The following is a 20,160-nucleotide window of genomic DNA, read 5'->3' as shown; positions in this document are numbered from 1 at the left end:
GGGCGCCTGGGTGGCTCAGTCGGTTAAGCGGCCGACTTCGGCTCAGGTCATGATCTCTGGGTCCGTGAGTTCGAGCCCCGCGTCAAGCTCTGTGCTGACAGGTCAGAGCCTGGAGCCTGTTTCAGATTCTGTGTCTCCCTCTCTCTGACCCTCCCCTGTTCATGCTCTGTCTCTCTGTCTCAAAAATAAATAAACGTTAAAAAAAAATTTTTAAAAACAGAAGTATCCCCCATAGTCTACTCTGATCCAAAATGATATAACGGAAACATTCCTTTCCAAAGAAAGTCAGCTTCAGAATTTAAGATAAAATTCAAAATAGAAAACTATCAAAAAGAAAAGTCTTCCTTCAAAATACAACACTCAATATTTTTTACTTTATTACTAAAGAGTGGCAATAACAATATAGTAAAACCAACATGAAGTTGAGAGAAAAGGAAACCACATATGGCTCTAATTTTATCTATGCTACCTAGTAACCTTGCTTTGGGTCTCAGTTCTCTAATTCATAAAATGAGAGGATTAAGCCTGAGATCTCCAAGATTACTCTGGGTCTAACACAGTATGATTTTATAAAAATACAACCACCCTCACCAAAATTAAAAAATCTTACCAGTTTCTGATTTATTCAAGATAGATGAATAGGAGTAGTTTTGGCTGACATAATCACTGGTAGAGCCCACAGAACCTTCTCTTGGAAGTGGACCTATAAATCGGTCATGGACACTATCATCCCCGGCACTGGAATCCTCCTAAAACGCAGCACAACCAATATTTACTGAGTGGCACATGTTGCTCAAACAATGGGGAAAAAAAAACAAACAAAAACCACACTAATTGCTGAGGCAATGAAAAAACATGAGGCCTTACAGTTACCACCAAGACATTCAAAGGAATGTACACCCTCACCATTTCCTACAGGAAGGCTCAAAAGACACCCAATGTAAAACATGTTGGAGAGATGCTCTGGTCTCCTTTCAAAGTTCTTACTTTTGTAACTTTCCTAATTCTTTTTCAAATTTTGTTTATGAGAGAAGGATAAAGTTCCACTGTGAACTCTTTTGATGACAAGAGTGTATCATTCATTTTTACATCATCCTTGCCAAGTAGACCTGGCAGATAGGGCATACTTAAAAAGTGTTGGATAAAATGGATCGTTTCCTACTGTCTCCAGTAAGAAACTTCCTATTAATGAGAAAGATGTGAAAAAGGATTCAGGGATATATACTTAGCATAAGCAGTTAAGACGGAGCTGAAGAGCAATTACTATGCATTTTAAAACATGAATTCCCAAACTGTGGATCTAGAGCTCCCTAAATTAATAGCTAATTTATATTTCAATGTCATTCAGACAAATCAAAATCTTCTCGAGATATCATAAAAGTAACTGACGGGATAGAGCATATTCTAGTATTGCTTCAGTATGGATGCTCTGTTTAACTACTGTCTACTATCCAGACAGGTATTCTAATTCACAATAGACTTCTACATGAAAAGCATCAAAGAGAACTTTTCTTGAGTGAAGTTTCATTGAAGAGAAGTGTTCTAAAAAAAAAGTCCATAAACTCTGTGAGCCTTACTTTCCTGAGTCAGTAAAACAACAAGGTAAATCAGACCAGGTTTTCTCAATTTTTTTTAGGAATGCCCCTCAAATTGGGAGTTACTGGATTAGATGACCTCTAAGACCACCGGACCACACAGGAAAGGCAAATACTAAAAGAAAAGAAATAAAGCACATAACTTACAAACTAGCTATTCCAAAAAGAAGGGGGGAGAGTGATAGCAAAAAATGTCAGAGTAGAGAATTCTGTGGGTCTGTCCCTACCCCAAAATACAGAAAAATCTAGGCGTAACTGCCAAGGACTTACAGCAACTATGCAAATACTTAACCAAAGGAAAGGCCACTGAAACAGAGGAGAAGATCTCTGTGGTATTCTATTTTATCCTAGATCCACCCCAACCCTGTCATGGTGGTAGCCTTGAAGATGGCAACCTCTGTTCCCAGTGCAGCAACGGACTATATACACACACAACAGTGCTTTGGACGTCCACTGTTACCCTATTAACATATACACTTATAACAAACCAACATAAAATAGACAAATAATTTATTATATATAAATTACAAATCATATCTCTTCTCCTTCCTTTGGAATCCTGCTTCTCAACAGTGACAGTCCACAAAAAATACGAATATGGGGCTTTCTAAATAGTTTACCAGCAGTATTTGAGGCTGTTCACCATCTTTATCTGTCAAATGCAGAAAGTTCTTCTTTCCTGGCTCAAAATTAGCATCAAGAAGAGACTTGTCACTGGTATGGTCCAGTGGAGCCTATGGGCGTAAAATAAAATATCTCAGATTATGAGGAACATTAATTATAATAAAATAAAACAAGTAATATGTAAATGAACACATCCACAATCCTTGTGCTCAAACACTGTTTTTTAAAGTGAAGATTCTGGTAAATTCTGTTAATCTAGACTTGGAATTAACTCATTTTCTCATATATTAGGGTGGCTAAGCCCAGTGACAGTACATATACTGACAGGTATCCCAGATGTTCACATTTCCCAACATTTAAAAAAACTGGAGAGAAAAAAGGTAAGGTTAAGAAGTAATATTAAGTATTGTGCAAAAAAAAGAATTATAAACATCTGTGTTTCTATGCTCTCTAAAAAGTCTGCAATATAGTATGTAACACATTTTTATGAAGACTCGCTAAAGATAATTTTATATAACTAATAACTGTAAAAACATGTTTTGATATATGAATATGAGAATTCCCAGATAAGCAACACACTAAGCAACCTAACCAAAATAATTATGTAATATACCAACATGGGCACTTTCAGAAAGACTCCTTAAGGAACAACCTGTCCTAGTAAATGATAACCTATTTCAAGTTCATTGCCAGGATCCAGAGGATTCCAGGAGGACAGAAGTGATTACTCTTTTGAAAATTAAACATCTAAGATCTGTAATCTTTACCTAACTCTTTTATCTGATAGGGCAATTTCATTCTGATACACTCTGGTTGGTGGACGACAGATGGAGCTCTGTGTGCTCCAAGTCTACAGTAGGGACTCACCCACACACTAGTCCATTGTTGAGAAAAATAAGAGATGAAATGAACACCCCATTCTTTTTGTTTTAAAACTATTTTGTTATATTAAAAGATGTTTTTAATGTTTCCATGACATGAGGAATGCCTCCTTAGAAAAACTTATTTTATGGAAATGCCTTTCTTAGGAACTTACATTATATAAAAGTATAGGTATTAAGGATAAAAATACAAAACCTACCTATAAAAGATGCTGCCACTTGCTATATGTGTGACTCTGAGCAAGTTACCTCCATTTCCCCATGACTCCACTTCTTTACCTATAATATGAGGCTGTAATAGCACCTACCTCACAGAGTGGTTGTTAAGGACTAAATGAGATTTTCTGTATAGAGCCTCATAACAGAATGATACTAAGCACATAGTAAGTTCAAAATAAGTGTTAAGTACATAAAATAACAAACTTATATGGTCTCTCTTAACAGGCTCACATCTAGAAATCCATGAGCAATATGGGACATAGAAAATCGGAAGCTAAGAGAAGCCACATGGAAGGAGGAAAGGTATGTTTGGGTCCTCTACGTTCTCTGATAAGAGATCAGATAATATAGCTGGAATACACAGGAGGTTTTACCTCAACAAATCTGTGTGTATGAGGTGGTGAGTAGCTATGTGGGTTAGGTTTTCACATAAGTATACATAAGCAGTGCAAAGAGTATGCTTTCAGAAATGTACGGTAAGCAAACAAAAATACAGAAGTACTTGAAGTCAGTCATAGCCACACAAAGAGAAGAAGGTAATCCTGACATAGAGCTATTTAAACATAGTGTAGGTGCTAATTTAATTTTTTTTTTTTAATGTTTATTTATTTTTGAGACAGAGACAGAGCACGAGCGGGGAGGGGCAGAGAGACAGGGAGACACAGAATCGGAGGCAGGCTCCAGGCTCTGAGCTGTCAGCACAAAGCCTGATGCGGGGCTCGAACCCACAAACCGTGAGATCATGACCTGAGCCGAAGTCGGATGCTTAACCGACTGAGCCACCCAGGCGCCCCATGTAGGTGCTAATTTAACACACATTTTTAGAGTGCCTAGGGAGACTATCTATGGAAGATGCAAAATTATTACTATGAGGTCCCAGCCACTAAAACATACACATTCTACCACATGGAAAGATACAAATGAATAACAATAAAAAGAAGGCTCTGATAAGTGGTATAGCAGAAGAGGAAGTATAACCAGGGTTTAGAGAAAGATTACTTATAAGGTGGCATGAGGAAACATCATGTAAGGTTTCTTAAAAGTGAAAGGTACATAAGACTTGGGGAGACACACATGATGGTATAGAACTATCCTTTAAAAAGAGGCAACATTAGAAGTTACGTGGTGATATAACAGAGCATTCAGAGTTTCAGATTAAATATTACTTCTCTTTGTATATCTTGTTGGACTACCAATTTTACTGATCAATTTCAGAGGGAAAAGTTGGTTACTTTAAAACATTAGCTCTATATTTTAAAAATGCAAATAGATTATGGAATAGAAAGCAAAATACCATGGATTTTAAGGGCAAATCAAGCAACATCAAACATCTTTGATTCACCTATGGACCCAATTAAAACTCTGCTCTCTAAATATGACAGAGATAACACATTCAATTTCATTTCCCATCAGAGGTATTTCCCTAGAGAACTTAAGAATAGCAATCACACAGACAGAAAGAGGTGATGTAAGCAAAAACATGCAGATGGAAAAGCATGGAAATTTGTGTTAAGAAAACAAATTAGTTTACAAAGTCTTAAAGGACCCACTGTAGCTCGTTTACAAGCTTGCTTAGCTTAGGGAACCCGAGTTTTAATTGGTGAGCAGTTATACCATTTCCAATATTATTCTGATAGTGCAGATAAGATCCAACTAAAATGGTCTCTCACATGCAAAAGTGATCAATGCCTCCTCTTTGCACTCAGAACAAACTTACAATAGATTACTTCAAACACGTTAGTGTAATTATTTGGCAATACATCTATTTCTACAACAGCACTGTGAGATCTCTGAAGCAAAAGTCACAGTAACACCAAGCTTCTATCAGGTGCCTACCACTGTATATGGTACATAATCTCTGTTAACATGGGTGTATATCCTTCCTTTCCTTTTCCTTTATACATACATTTTTCTCTTCTTTTCCAAAAATTAGATAAAATACACATGGTCCCATATCCTGTTTTTTTCACTTAAAAAAATGAGTAATATTCCATGCAGTAAATGTTGGAAAATTTTTTATAGTTGACACAATATGATAGTCCTTTTACATGAATGAATTAAAAACTGATGTCATTCTGCAAACTTTAGGACAAGCAAATGTTAAATCCAGAATGAAGGCAAAAGGACGAAGAGGGATCCAATCATTGAGCTGCACATGGGCTCTTAAATTACTTATTACAGTTTTGCTTATGATATTAAAAAAGGTTCAGGATTTAATATACTCATTAATAACAATAACAATAATTACAGTATTATTAGCAGCTTAAGAGAACATGCTTTAAGTCTAGGGCTTTACCATATCAGCAGTATTGATTCCATTTCCCCACACTAAATCAAAGGTTCCATTTATGTAGCCTACTTTGTTGGCCACATCTTCAAAGAGCTTCCTGAGTGGAGTAGAAGCTGGCAAATTTAAAGTGATCCGTTCATTCACTGTCTTTGAATTAGTAGTATCTTGTATTATACATAAAACTCTAGGTTCTTCAGCAGCATTTTCTATCTGAAATTAAAACAAACAAACATTGTTTATCTTTAAAGAAAAACAAAACAATTATAATTAGCCATATTTTCTATGATTAAATGTAAACATATCCCACAAAATATTATTTTCTCTAAGCTAGTATTACTGTTTTGTTATGTCTGAAATCCACTGTAATGGATATGTCAGACATATAAAGCACCTTATGTGTTTGTTTTGGAAAAACTAGGGTATATTTAAGAATCAACAGTCATTCTTGTGGATATTTGCTTTTGCCTTTTTAAGGCTGTAAATCAATGGTCAACAAGGTGTGAAGTCAGTATACTTGAGCAATTTTCATTTGAAAATAATAAAATATGATCCTTAAAAATGTGTCATTAGCACAGTTGAATCTAGCATTTCTGGGTTTCCTGAAGAAACAGAAAGGGAACTGTGTAGAAATAAGTGTGAATTGTCTAAAATTGGAAAATCCCTAACTAGGGGGCACAGGCAACCAGGCATCCTGATCTTTGTGTTACTGCATCTGTACACCAGATGTCCAAAAGCCCCATTTATCAATGTGTTGGGAACTGACAAGCTTATGTAAACAGATCAGCCAGCAGAGGCAGGTAAAGAAAAGCAAGGGGGGGGAAATTTTTCAATTACCAATGTAGAAGGAAGTTAGGGTCACAAATTTTTCTTCCTGCTTTTGCATCCAGTACATAACTCAGTAATTATCAAGACAAAAAGTTTTCAAAGGAGACATTCTCCAAGGAGCTCTGCCCTCCCTCTCAAGCTGTTGAAGGACACTGCTTTTCTTTTTCTTTCCACGGGGGTAGTAGGCTGCATCAGATACTTTAATGTAAGAAGTTCTTTCTCTCCTTCTCCTATAATGCCAAACTCAGTGAATGGCACCATCATCTACCTGCTGCTGAAACTAGAGTTCTGAGCATCTTCCTCATCTCTTCCCTCTTCTTCACCTCACAAAATCACCAAACTTCCGTCAATTCTACCTTCTGAATATCTCTTGAGCCATCCTCCTTTCTCTTTATTCCTGTCTGCAGCAATCAAAATCTTATACCAAGATTATGGCAATAGCTTCATGAGAGGTTTAACTTTTTCTAATCTTATCTTCCTTCAATCCAGAATAGTATTTTAACATGCAAATCTGATTATGCAAATCTCTTGCTTCCCCTCAAAATCAAGTGCAGCAGTCATTTAACTGGGTAAGTCTCACCATCCCCATAACAGGCTTTACAGAAATATGAACTCTACAACTGGTTATGTATACAATCATTTCTTTCTTTCTTTCTCTTTTACAACAATATCAACTCCAACCTTTTGTTACTTCTATATTACCCATTTTTAAACAATAATTATTGAATTACTGAATAGTACTGAAGACAGGATAGCCACAAGGTTTATCTGTTTGTTTGGTGGAGCAATACGATTATAATTTGTTTCTGGTATATACAGTTTTGGGTTTGCAAGAGATTATTTAAATTAAGGTTAATCCAAGTAGTTTAGAACAAAAATAAATTTCTATAAAATAAGTATAATGTTTAAAGTAGTCATCTATTTTAAATAGACTATTTTACACATTGGCTAGCATATTTAGGCAATTCAAAATATTTAATTATAAAATAATAATTCATTTAAAAATGAAAAAAGGAAAATACATTTCTATAAAATACACAGGATAACAAAAAAGAGCATTAATAATATGATTCTCAGAAAGGGGGGAAAAAGCCTTCCTCTACAAACATAAGGTGTCATATTAACACATGTAATGATTGCTTCACACCTTTTAATCCCAAACTGAGGAACATAAAGTGGGCCTTTTTAAACTCTAGTTTACAGTAAAAGAATTAACAATTCAAAATAACTTTCAAATATAAAAGATCCACTTTCATAGTTTCAAACAATATACTTCAGAAGTAGATTCAAGTTTTCCAACTATAAAATACCATGGGGCCAGATTTTAAAACCTCAGACAGACTAGAATTGATGGTCCTAGAAGATGACCCTACCAAAGAATTCAGAAATCCAAAGTGTTAGCATAATAGTATACACAAGAATAACACGGCAACATCATATGGCCAGACCTTAGCTGTTCCTGCCTCTTCCCCTAAATATGTGAGCATAAGGTATAGGCACTCTCTTTCCACTCCACTCCTCCTCCCTTTCCACTAAAAAATGTGGAGAAATTATCCCCAAAGGAATCTCATCTGAAGACTAATGTACTACAGTAAACACAAAATTTAATCTCATGTGTGCCTTTTATTCTTTTTAAGGACAATGGCTTTCTTTTCTGTGAACTGTATAAAAATAACTTTGCTCATTTTTTTTAATAGGAAGAGTATAAAGAAAAAAGTAAAAATCATCTGTAACCCCATAACACACAGATAACATTTTGGAGTATATCCTTCCAAATATATTTGCCCACATACATATGCACACTTAAAAACACATACACTGGGTTAGAATATGTATGCTGTTTTGTAATTTCTTTCTTTACTAATAAATGTATCATGTAATCTTTCCATGTCAAACTTTTTCTAACTTACCATTTTTAACAGTTGATAGTATTTTATTACATGGATTAATAATAATTTGTTCTATCAGTTCTTTGTTACTCACTCTTAGGTTAGACTTCATTACATTTTAGTAATAATTCTGTGATGAACATCTACATATAACTGTGTGCTTTTCTATTTCCTTAAAATTCCTATAAGCAGAATTTCTGAGCTAACTACACCTTACTCTTGAATTCAATTCTAGAATAAGTGAAACAAAAATCTCTGCTATTCTTTAAGGCTCTAAGCTAGCCACTTAAAAATCTTATTACTTCAGACTCTGCCTTCTGGCCTGTTATTTCTAATTTAATCTAACATATGGCTATCATCCATAGACTACATGTAAATTTTTCATAACACTATTGCCAACACTAATCGCTCCCCTTACATCCCCCCAATCTGAGACCTGGTAAGAAAAAAAAAAAATCATTTCTCAATTCTCAGATATCATCAATAAAAGTGTAACAATAACTTTATAACAGTTTTTTAAGAAAAAAAAAAAAACCTCTACATTGTTATATTAAACATGCAGATTTCCAAAAACATTTAAATGTAAAAAGGTGTATCTTGGAATTAGGAAAATAGGGTAGCTACCATTCTTGTTTTCTTTGGAGCTCTGCCCCTGATTGAGCCCATTTACACCCAAAGGAAAAAGCATTACCTTGAGGTAAATGAAAAACGGCTAGATTCTTTGCCACTCATTATCTTTTTCCCCTTCCCATGAATCTGAACTGGCCTTGTGACTATCTAGGACCAACAGAATGTGACAGAAGTGACACTGTGTGATTTAAGGTAGGACCTTAAAAAAAATTAGCAGCTTCTGCTTTTGCACCTCCTGGAACATCCCCTGGAACAACAACAACAACAACAACAAATCCCACTTACCCTGGGACCACAATGCTATGAGGAAGCCCTACACAGAGAACACGTGGCCACATCAGAGGAGCACTGGGGTGCCTAATAACGGAGAAAAGCCGTCTTGGACATGCCATCCAAAGCCCAGCTAAACGCAGCCAAGTAATGATCCCTGATGATGCTACATAGACCAGAGAAACTGACCAGCTGAGCCCCAGATCCCATCCCACTGAATTGTGAATAAACTAGTTGTTGTTTTAAGCCACTAAGTTTTGCGGTAGGCTGTTCTACAGCCTTAGACAACAAAAATGTACTTAAACACATTGAAGCACAGCAAGCACTAGATGGAAAGGATGTAGTGATGGTGGTGTTGGCATACCAGAGCAGGGAAGGTATCCATGTAAACACTAAATGCAACATTAAGGTAAGGCATCTAAGGATACATCATAATTTAGGAAAGAGAGCACAGTTTTTGAGTTAAAAGAGTTTTATGATGAATAAGAGAAAACAAGTGCAAAGCTTTAGAAAAGCCTAAAGCATGTTCCACTTGGGAAAATATTTCATGTGTCTTAGGTGAGCTATGAGATGGGCACAAAGTTCTCTACACAGAAAATCTAGACAGTTAGAAAAAAGATACAAAGTATAAAATTAAAACCACTTATTTTATGGACAACTCATAGCAATATTAGACTAGTGAGAATAAGGGAAAAGTCCACAGCAGTTACATTACGACTGTGCATGCTAACAGAGTATTTGGTCTGTGCCCATCTGTGCTCACTGCAGAAACAAAGCTGGATTTCCTAACATACTCTGAAGAAAGAATTCTTGAAAAAACAAAGTAAAAAACAAATTTAAACCACAGTCTTATTTACAAAAGATAAATATTGGGATAAAAATACTGAAAACGTATTTTCTTCCAAAGATAAGCTCGCTGCTAGGGATATCCTGCAGAGGTCGACACAAGATTGTTCTGTCTGAGGGATCTCAGAGTCTGCCTGACAGCATGTTCACTTCTTAAATCAGGGCATCTCCTTTTCTTGGCATTCCTAATAGTTCTAAATTCAAATCTGAGTTCTCTGAAATTAACGCCATAATTTTTGTTTCATTAAAAAACACTTCCTAGGTGTTCCTTATTTTAAAAGCAAGGTGTATAATTGATAGCATATATTTGGAATGTATTAGCATGTAGAAAACAACTTAATATCAAACAAAACTCAGTTTCCAAGATGCAGATTTTTCTAAGAAACAAAATTAATATAAAGAATTTTAAAACATTACAAAGGGACCTCTTGACCTCTAAATTTAATAATCAACCCATTTTCTCTCAAGACTTTCTTCTTTTCAATGTTATTACAAAGAATAACATTATGGTTGTAAACTTACACACGCACAAAGTCCATTCTCCCTACTTCTTGGTACAGGAGCTGCTATGAGCTAAGAAATCAGGCCTTAGCACATTACCCTTCTGGGTACCCACAGTGAATACTGCCATAGATTAAAAAAGAGAACTGAGGGAATGAATATTTTTGCTGACTGAAACTTATTAAATTTATCAGCCTCATTCAGATACGCATTTTTACTTTAACAAGTGACAATTACTGGAGCAATGATGGAGGGCCCTAACTCACATTTAAAAAACTGTATTTTTAAGATGCTCCATCCATTCCATTCTACGACCTTCCCCCATCCTATCCCCCCTGCCCCCACCCAGTAAACTCCAATGTTATATGATCTTTTCCTAAACGGTCTCTTGCCACAGACCATTTAGAGATTAAAGGAAGCACGTTGAAGAAAAAAAATTTTAGAGCTAAAGGACCCAGGAAAAATGAGGCATTAAGTAAAGGTTAGAATGGGATGCAACATCACAGCAAAGTTTAGGTTTATAATGCAGTCAGCCTGTTAGGAAGGTAATAGTTTTAATTATTCAAGTAAGATTTCTGGGTTTTGACTCTGTAAGTTATTAAATGATTCAATGCAGCACTACTAATATTTCAGAAAATGAAATATATCTGCATAAAAAACAGACAACAACCATACCTGAAACTCAAAACAAAGGGTTCCATAGTTTTTAGGTTTTCCCCCTGACTCACATGTTAAAAACAAGGTGCATATTCATTTAAGGTGACTTTCTTCTTATTAAAATCAGGTTGAAGTAAAATAAGCCAAACGAACATAAAGCTTAAGACATGCCTTGTTATTAAATAAAAATACCAACATGCTGTTACTTGTTCTGCTGATTATCATACTAAAGCAATTACATCAGCAGTCTACCTGTAAAAATTTCTTCTTCATTTCATCAAAGATATTTTGTCTGCATCTCCAAAACACATCCTATGGTATATAAGAACAAAATGAATTACAAATTATTTCCTTAAAATAAAAAGGTAAGACAGTGAAATTACAACAATTAAGCTAAAGACATTTTTACAATCAAATCTGTATTAGAGTATTATACCACCTAGGATTTTATTCATAATTTACATTTCTAATTTTTACTTTAGGGCTCAATTACTCTTGTAAGGTTACTGAAAACCTGTGCTATAGTGGTAAAGATTAATATTAGCACGGAAGAAAACCAACCACATTAACAAAGAGTGGTAGCTCCAGAATTAAGTGTAAATCAAATATTCTAAGCCACATATTTTTTCCAGTTTTATTGAAATATAATTAACATCCAACACTGTAATAATTTAAAGTATACAACATAAAGATCTGATATGTGTATATATTGCAAAATGATTACTAACTTTAGCTAACATTTGTTTCACACATTGTTTTCCTCTTAGTGATGACAATTATAAGATCTACTCTCTTAGCAACTTTCAAATACAGTGCAGTATTGTTCACTATAGTCACCATGCTGTACATAACATCCCCAATACTTATCTTAGAACTGGAAGTGTGTGCATTTTGACCACCTTCACCTATTTTCTGTACCCTCTTCCTCTGGCAACCACCAATCTGCTTCCAGGAGTTCTATCTTTTAGATTCCACACATAAGTGAGATCAGACAGTATTTGTCTTTCTCTTCCTAAGTCACATAATATTTTGAGTCCATTAAAGAAACTTTAAAGGGGAACTTAGAGATCCCTGATTTAGGTGGTTTATAAATTTGGATTTTTAACATGATAAATATTCTCAAAGTAAAGCTGCTTATCACTACCACCTGTAGCTATTTTCTTTTAATATAAATCTTTTTCTTATTATGAGAAGCTTATTTTTCCAATTAAGGAAACAGAAATATTCAAAAGAAAATAAAGATAACCTATAATCAGGAGATAATTTCCTGAAAAATCTTGGTTTTACACCATTTCACACTTTTTTCTGTACAAATCTTGTTTTCCTCCACCTTCTTTAATTAATATATAAAGGTGCTTTTTATTACAGTAACCTGGATACTATTCCACATCAATGAAAACATTTTACATTATTTGCTTTTACAATAGAAATGTATTTCTATTATAATAGCAGTAAATAACCTTTTTAACGAGCAACCCTAAAATAACCCCTATAGTGGTGCCTGGGTGGCTCAGTGGGTTAAGCATCCAGCTTCAGCTCAGGTCATGATCTTAGGGTCTGTGAGTTTGAGCCCTATATCTGGCTCTCTCCTGTCAGTGCAGAGCCCACTTCGTATCCTCTATCTCCCTCTTTCTCTGCCCCTCCCCACCCCACACTCATAAAAATAACATTTAAAAAATAAACCAATAAAATAACACCTATAACAATTATTAACATTCTGATATACATCCTATCAGATCCCTCTCCATTCTGACTGCTAATTATTAACCAAATAAGATCATTCTGTACACTATTATTTTAATTCTGTTCCTTGTCCCTCAATATTCAATTATCTTTCTGTGCCAAAACATGTAGTTTAAAACTACAGTGTTCCATTATATAGAAAACTATAATTTATTTAACTGATCTGCTACTAATGGGCATTTAGACACTTTCAAATTTTCACTACAGCTTTGCTTATGTATACACTATTCTTCCTAAAGATAACTGCCCAAAGAATTACTAGATCAAAGGTTAGGTACTAATTTTTAGGATTTTGAAACACGGTGCCAAAAGGCTATCTCGTCCACAAATAAGAACTGCAACTATCTGTCAAACACTAGGTGTTGAGAAAACAGCAGGGAACAAAGCCCTTGTCCTCAGGGAGCTGCCATTTTACAGCAGGAACTCAACCGTAAACAAATCTAAGCAATCAGGTACCTGCCAACCTTAGAGTCTTTGCATTTCTGTCCATTCTACCTGGAATGCTCTTCCTCTCGACATCCTTACTTCCTTTGTGCAAATATAATTGTGGTGGCTTTAAAATATGTCCACAGATTCATGTCTCCTAGCAAGAACAGGAGTCTAATTCCAGTCCCCTTAATTATGGGTCAGCCTTAGTGACTTCTTGTAATACCCAACATGACTTTCAAGGCTGGGGTAGAAAGGGCAATACGGCTTCCACCTGGCTCTCTCTCTCTCTCAGATGGTTGCCCTTGGAACACAGCCACTATGCTGTGTGGGAGCCAAGTAGCCACATAGAAAGGTCATGTGTAGATGTTCTAGCCACAGCCCAAATGAGATCCCAGCTGGCAACCAGCATCAACCACCATACATGTGAACACCAGCATTCAGATGATTCCAGTCCTCAGCCTTTCAGCTGTCCCAGCTGATACCTAGCAAAGCATAAATGAGCTGTCCCAGCCCAGCCTTGCCTAAACTGCACACCCATGAGCAAAAGTCACTAAGTTTGGGGGCAGACTGTTATATAGCAAAAGAAAATCAGAATAGTCAATTTCTCAATCTGGTCTTTTTCTCATCTTCCTTTTATTTTTTTCTGTTCATATTTTATTTTGAGGAAGAGAGAGAGAGAGAGCAGGGTAAAGGCAGACAGACAGGGTGAGAGAGAATCCCAAGCAGGCTCCATGCTGTCAGCACAGAGTCCACAAACCAGATCATGACCTGAGCCAAAATCAAGAGTCTGACTGACACTTAACCGACTAAGCGCTCCTTTCTCATTATCCTTTTAAAATTACAATTCTCTTGGGGCGCCTGGGTGGCGCAGTCGGTTAAGCGTCCGGCTTCAGCCAGGTCACGATCTCGCGGTCCGGGAGTTCGAGCCCCGCGTCAGGCTCTGGGCTGATGGCTCGGAGCCTGGAGCCTGTTTCCGATTCCGTGTCTCCCTCTCTCTCTGCCCCTCCCCCGTTCATGCTCTGTCTCTCTCTGTCCCAAAAATAAATAAACGTTGAAAAAAAAAAATTTAAATTACAATTGTCTTGATAGTTGACATCTATCTCCCTTCCTTGCTTCAGGCTTCCCCAAAGTACTTCTGGCCATTTGATGTATTTGCATTATTTTACTTGTTTATTATCTATCTCCAAGAAACTTCCACTATGAACCAAGATGACATAGTAGACTGGATTTACCTTCCCCTTCTTAAACAACTAAAAACCTACACAAAATATATAGAGATAGAGTCCAGTAATTTCCCTGAGTTGAATAGATGAGGTGGGAGTTCAAGGGCGCCAATCTGGCTAAAATTTACAGGGCAGAATACTGAAGAAAAGAAAGCTGTGGAAACAGCAAGCTCCAGAGATCTGTAGAGTGGTCCTCCATGAGTATTCAGCCATACTCATCAGCATATGCATGTGAAGAAATAGCTGAGGCAGGGGAACAAACCACAGTAAAGTATCCCTGGCGCTCATTTCAGTTCCCACCAGCCAAAATGAAAAAAATATAATACACAAGGCATCAGATAAGAGTACTCAGAAGAATATTGTCTCAGTAGTGGGACCAAATTAGGCTCAGACTTAGGCTTAAAAGCAAGCCTTAAAAATATCAAACTGTTAACAAGTAAATTAACTGCATTCAAAAACAAAGCTCAAAAACATTTATGGGAATAAAAAATACCCAGTACCCATCAAGGAATAATTCACAATGTCTGACATGCAATCAAACATAAATAGGCATGTAAAGAAGCAGGAAACTATGACTCATAGTGAGAAAAACCAACCCAGAAACGATACATATGATAGAATTAGGAGACAAGAGTGTAAAAAGTTTTCAATTATATTCTATATTTCAAGAAGGGAGACTGGCTAGCTCAGTCTGGTAGAGCATGCGACCCTTGATCACAGGTTGTGAGTTCAAGCCCCACACTGGGGTATACAGATTACTTAAAATAAAATCTTCAATAAATAAATAAATAAATAAATAAATAAATAGACAGACAGATAGATGAGTATGTTAAGAAAAAACATGGAAGATATAAAAAAGATCCAATTCAAATTTCTAGGGATGAAAAGTACAATATCTGAAATGAAATATATAATGGGTAGGATTAACAGATTAGGTACTATTGAATAAAAGATTAATAAACTTGAAGACATAACAATAGAAACTATCAAAAATAGGTCATATTTCATCCTTTTTATGGTTGCATATGTGTGTATACCCACATACACACACACACCCCCCACATCTTCCTTATCAATTGACCTACTGACGGATATTTAGGTTGCTTCTATACCTTGGCTATTGTAAATAATGCTGCAATAATCATAAGGGTGCACAAGGCACCCAGGAGGCTCAGTCAGCTGAACGTCTGACTTGAGCTTAGGTCATGATCTCACAGTTTATGGGTTCGGGCCCCACATCGGGCTTTGCACTGACAGTGCAGAGCCTGCTTCGGATTCTCTCTCTCCTTCTCTCTCTGCCCCTCCCCCGCTTGCACTCACTCTCAAACATAAAAACATTTTTAAAAAATGTTTCGTTTTTGAATCATAGGAGTGCACATATCTTTTCAAATTAGTGTTTTTATTTTCTTTGGATAAATAAAGATGATACCGGGGGTGCCTGGGTGGCTCAGTCGGTTGAGCGTCTGACTTCGGCTCAGGCCATGATCTCACAGTCCATGAGTTCGAGCCCCATGTCGGGCTCTGTGCTGACAGCTCAGAGCCTGGAGATTCTGTGTCTCCCTCTCTCCCTGCCCCTCCCCTGCTCATGCTCTGTCTCTGTCTCAAAAATAAATAAAAACATTATAATAAATAAATAAATAAATAAATAAATAAATAAAGATGATATCATGCCATCTGAGACAACATGCATAAACCTAGAGGCTATGATGCTAAATGAAATAAGTCAGACTAAGAAAGACAAAGTGGAATCTTATAAAAATAAAAATAAATAGGCAAAAAGCAGAATCAGACCTAAAAATGCAGAGAACAAACTGATGGTTGCCAGAGGACAGGAGGTGGGAGAGTGGGCAAAATGGGTGAAGGGGAGTTGGAGATACAGGTTCCCAGTTATGGAATGAGTAAATCATGAAAATCAAAGCACAGCATAAGGAATACAATGACATCGTATTAGCAACGTATGGGGACAGATGCTAAGCTACATTTAAGGTGATAAGGCATAATGTATAAATTTGTCAAAATCACTATGTTGTACACCTGAAACTAATGTAACACTGTGTGTCAACTATACTCAAATTAGGGGGAAAAAAGACACAGGAAAAAATAACATACACACAAACAAACAAACAACAGAAAGTGGAACAGAAACCATAAAGGCCAGAGGAAGCTGAACAGTATTTTTTTCTGGTGCTTACAGAAAATAACTGTTAACTCAGAAGCCTAAAACAAACAAATGAAAATGTCCTTTAGAAATGACCCAGAAATTGCCTTTGTAATCAATCAGAATTCAAGACATTCTTAGATAAAGGAAAACTAAAAGAATTTGTCTCCAGTAAAACTACTCTGAAGAAATGGATAAAGGAATTTCTCTAAACAAAAAGGAAATGATCAAAGAAAGAACCTTAGAACATCAGGAAGGAAGGAAGGAAGGGAGGAAGGAAGGAAGGAAGGAAGACAATATGAAAAAGAAGGTTAAATACAATACACTTTCATTCTCATGCGTTTTTATTAAATGTTTGACAATTGACATAAAAATGAAAAGACTACTTCATATGGTTATAAATGTATAGAGGAAATATCTGACACAATTATATTATAAACAAAGAAGGGTAAAGGGACATAAAGGAGTAATGATTCTGCATTTCAACTGGTAAGTTGGTATATATAAGATAATACCCAGAGGGATCAACAGAACACAACACAGATCCATACGAATATGCCCAACTGATTTCTGTCTAGATACAACAACTCAATGAAGGAATGAGTTTTTTCAACAAATGGTGCTGGAACTGGACATTAATATGCAGAAAAATAATAATCCTTAACCTAAGTATCTCACCATATACAAAAATTAACTGAATATGGATAATAAACTTAAATGAAAAATATAAAACTATAAAACTTTTAAGGGGAAAAAAAAAACAGGAGAAAATCTTCCAGGCTAATAAGACTAGGCAGAGTTCTCAGATGACATCAAAAGCATGGTCTATAAAAGGAAAAATTGATAAATTTCATCAAAATTGAAAAAGTTCATTTTATAAAAACCCTGTAAGGATGAAAAGACAAGCTATAGACTGAGAAGAAATATTTCAAACCACATAATCGACAAGAACTAATATCTACCCAGAATTCTAAACACCTGACCAAAAAAATCTAATTAGAACCTAAGCAAAAACATAAAGTATTTCAACACAAGGCATAAACAGATGACAAATACATGAAAAGATGGCCAATATCACTAGCCATTAGGGAAATGCAAATTAAACTCATATTGAGATTACCACACACCTATCAGAATGGCTAAAATTAAAAATAGTGACAGGGGCGCTGGGTGGCTCAGTCAGTTAAGCATTTGACTCTTGATTTTGGCTCAGGGCATGATCATAGGGTCTTGGGATCAAGCCCCATACTCAGCATGGAGCCTACTTGAGATTTTCTCTTTCTCTCTCTCTCTCTCTCTCTCTCTCTCTCTCTCTCCGTCCCTCCCTCTGACCTTCTTCCCTACTGTCTCAAAAATATAAAATAAATTTAAATAAATGTAAATAAATTTAAAAAAGAAAGCCAAAACTATAAATCCTTTATAAAAAGTAATATTATTTTTAAAATCCTTGGATAGGAAAGAAAATTTTTAAGTATATAAAAAAGAAAAAGACTAATTAAGATCAGTTCAATCATGGACTTCTTGATTTCAAAAAATTAAAAGGATGAAAAAAAAGCAACAAATTGGGAAAGGACATTTACAACAAATGTAACTAACAAAAGACTGGTATCCCAGAATAATAATAAATTCCATAAATCAATACAGAAAGATAATTCAATAGAAAAATGGCCAAGACATGAACAGGAGATTCTCAGAAGCAAATGATTAGCTCACAAAGAAATTTTTGAATGCACAATATTATGAGTAAGCAAAAAAAACCAAGCTACAAACCAAGAACTCTCACTCATGTTAGTGGGAATGTAAACTGATATAACCCTTCGAGAAAACAGTTTTGATATTACTTATAAATCTGAAAATATGTTTATCCTACAATCGATTAATCTCACCACCAGGAATATCTATCTATTATCTATCCATCCATCTTGCCATCCAGCCATCCATCATCTCCTAAAGGAACTCTTGCCCCAAGTAACAAGAGATGTGTACAGAAATGTTTACAGTACATTGCTCAAAATAGCACAAAACTATAAATATCCTAAGTGTGCTTCCATGATAAACTGTAGTATATTCATAGAACAGAAGACTATGTTACAGAGAAAATGAAGTGCTGTTATGTACATCAACATGAATGTATCTCAAAACAAAGTGGAAGAGCCAACTCATAGTAAAATATATGCCACAGACCAATAGAAACAAAATAATTCCATTTACATAAAGCTCAAAAATATATAAACTAGCCATTTTATTGTTTACTGACACAGCATGTGGTGAAACAAAAACACACTTATCAAAAATTTAGAATGGTGGTAGAGGCAGGGACAGAACTGAGGAGGAGGGAGTTATAAGGATTTCAGTGGTACTGGTAATGTTTCATATCCTGAAAAAGATGCCCAAGTTATTATTCTTCTTTAAACTAAACTTAATATATTCATTTTTTATATCCTATTCTTCATAATAAGATGATGTAAAAATGGGAACAAAACACAGATGACTAAGAGGTTAAATTAATGCACATCTTACTTATTTTTGATAGATTGATACATCAACAAATATGAAAGGTACAAAATATCTTGATTTCAGAAAAGCACACCTGACAAAAACATTGCTATGCATAAAATGATAAAAATGTGCCTTAACAATTATAACTTTTTTTTCCCAATGTTTATTTTCGAGAGAGAGAGAGAGAGAGAGAGAGAGAGAGAGAATATGAATGAGAACAAGAGGGGCAGAAAGAGAGGGAGACAGGATCTGAAGCAGACTCTGCGCTGACAGCAGACAGCCCGATCTGGGGCTCGAAATCATGAACCACAAGATCATGATCTGAGCTGAAGTCGGATGCTTAACTGACTGAGCCACCCAGGCGCCCCAACAATTACAACTCTTAACTGAAACCGCAACTAAAAAATTATGCCAAAAGATTATCTATCTTCAGTCCTGTTTTATTTAGCGCTTTAAGTAATCATCTAGACAAAGCCATGAAAAAGATGATCAAATTTAAGGAACAACATAAGGAATAGTTAATATAATAAACAGTATCAATTTCAAATCTGTCTCAATAGACATGACCAAAACAAATATTTTAAATAGGAATAAAACCCATTATTTTTGTTCAAAAAATAAAATGGACATATGTGATAATCCACCAATCCTACCTTCAAGAATTCATCCAAGGTGGCACACCTGGGTGGCTCAGTTGGTTAAACATCCAACTCTTGATTTCAGCTCAGGCCATGATCTCAAGATTCAGGGGACTGAGCCCCACGTAGGGCTCTACACTAACAGGGCAGAGCCTGCTTAAGAGTCTCTCTCTCTCTGCCCCTCCCCTGCTCCTGCTCATACTCTCTCAAAATAAATAAAAGGTTAAAAAAAAATTCTTCCAA

The 20,160-nt window shown here is 35.7% G+C and overlaps 1 protein-coding gene across 2 annotated transcripts in view; it reads right to left on the bottom strand.

Annotated features, from left to right (window-relative positions):
• Positions 1-20,160, bottom strand: part of USP47 (ubiquitin specific peptidase 47) — a 113,165-nt gene that overhangs the window by 66,957 nt on the left and 26,048 nt on the right. Inside the window, exons 2-5 of one of the 2 annotated variants that reach the window (XM_047877054.1) lie at positions 11,480-11,539; positions 5,616-5,819; positions 2,216-2,329; positions 611-749 (exon numbers count right to left, since the gene is read on the bottom strand). In XM_047877054.1, the coding sequence (XP_047733010.1) occupies positions 611-749; positions 2,216-2,329; positions 5,616-5,819; positions 11,480-11,539 (517 nt within the window). The remainder of the gene's footprint in view (positions 1-610; positions 750-2,215; positions 2,330-5,615; positions 5,820-11,479; positions 11,540-20,160) is intronic. The other variant, XM_047877055.1, reaches the window with a different exon arrangement.

The sequence above is a fragment of the Prionailurus viverrinus genome, chromosome D1 (genome assembly GCF_022837055.1).
Source record: "Prionailurus viverrinus isolate Anna chromosome D1, UM_Priviv_1.0, whole genome shotgun sequence".
Taxonomy (NCBI): domain Eukaryota; kingdom Metazoa; phylum Chordata; class Mammalia; order Carnivora; family Felidae; genus Prionailurus; species Prionailurus viverrinus.
The sequence above is the reverse complement of the archived record's forward strand: the minus strand, read 5'-3'. Positions and strand labels throughout refer to the sequence as shown.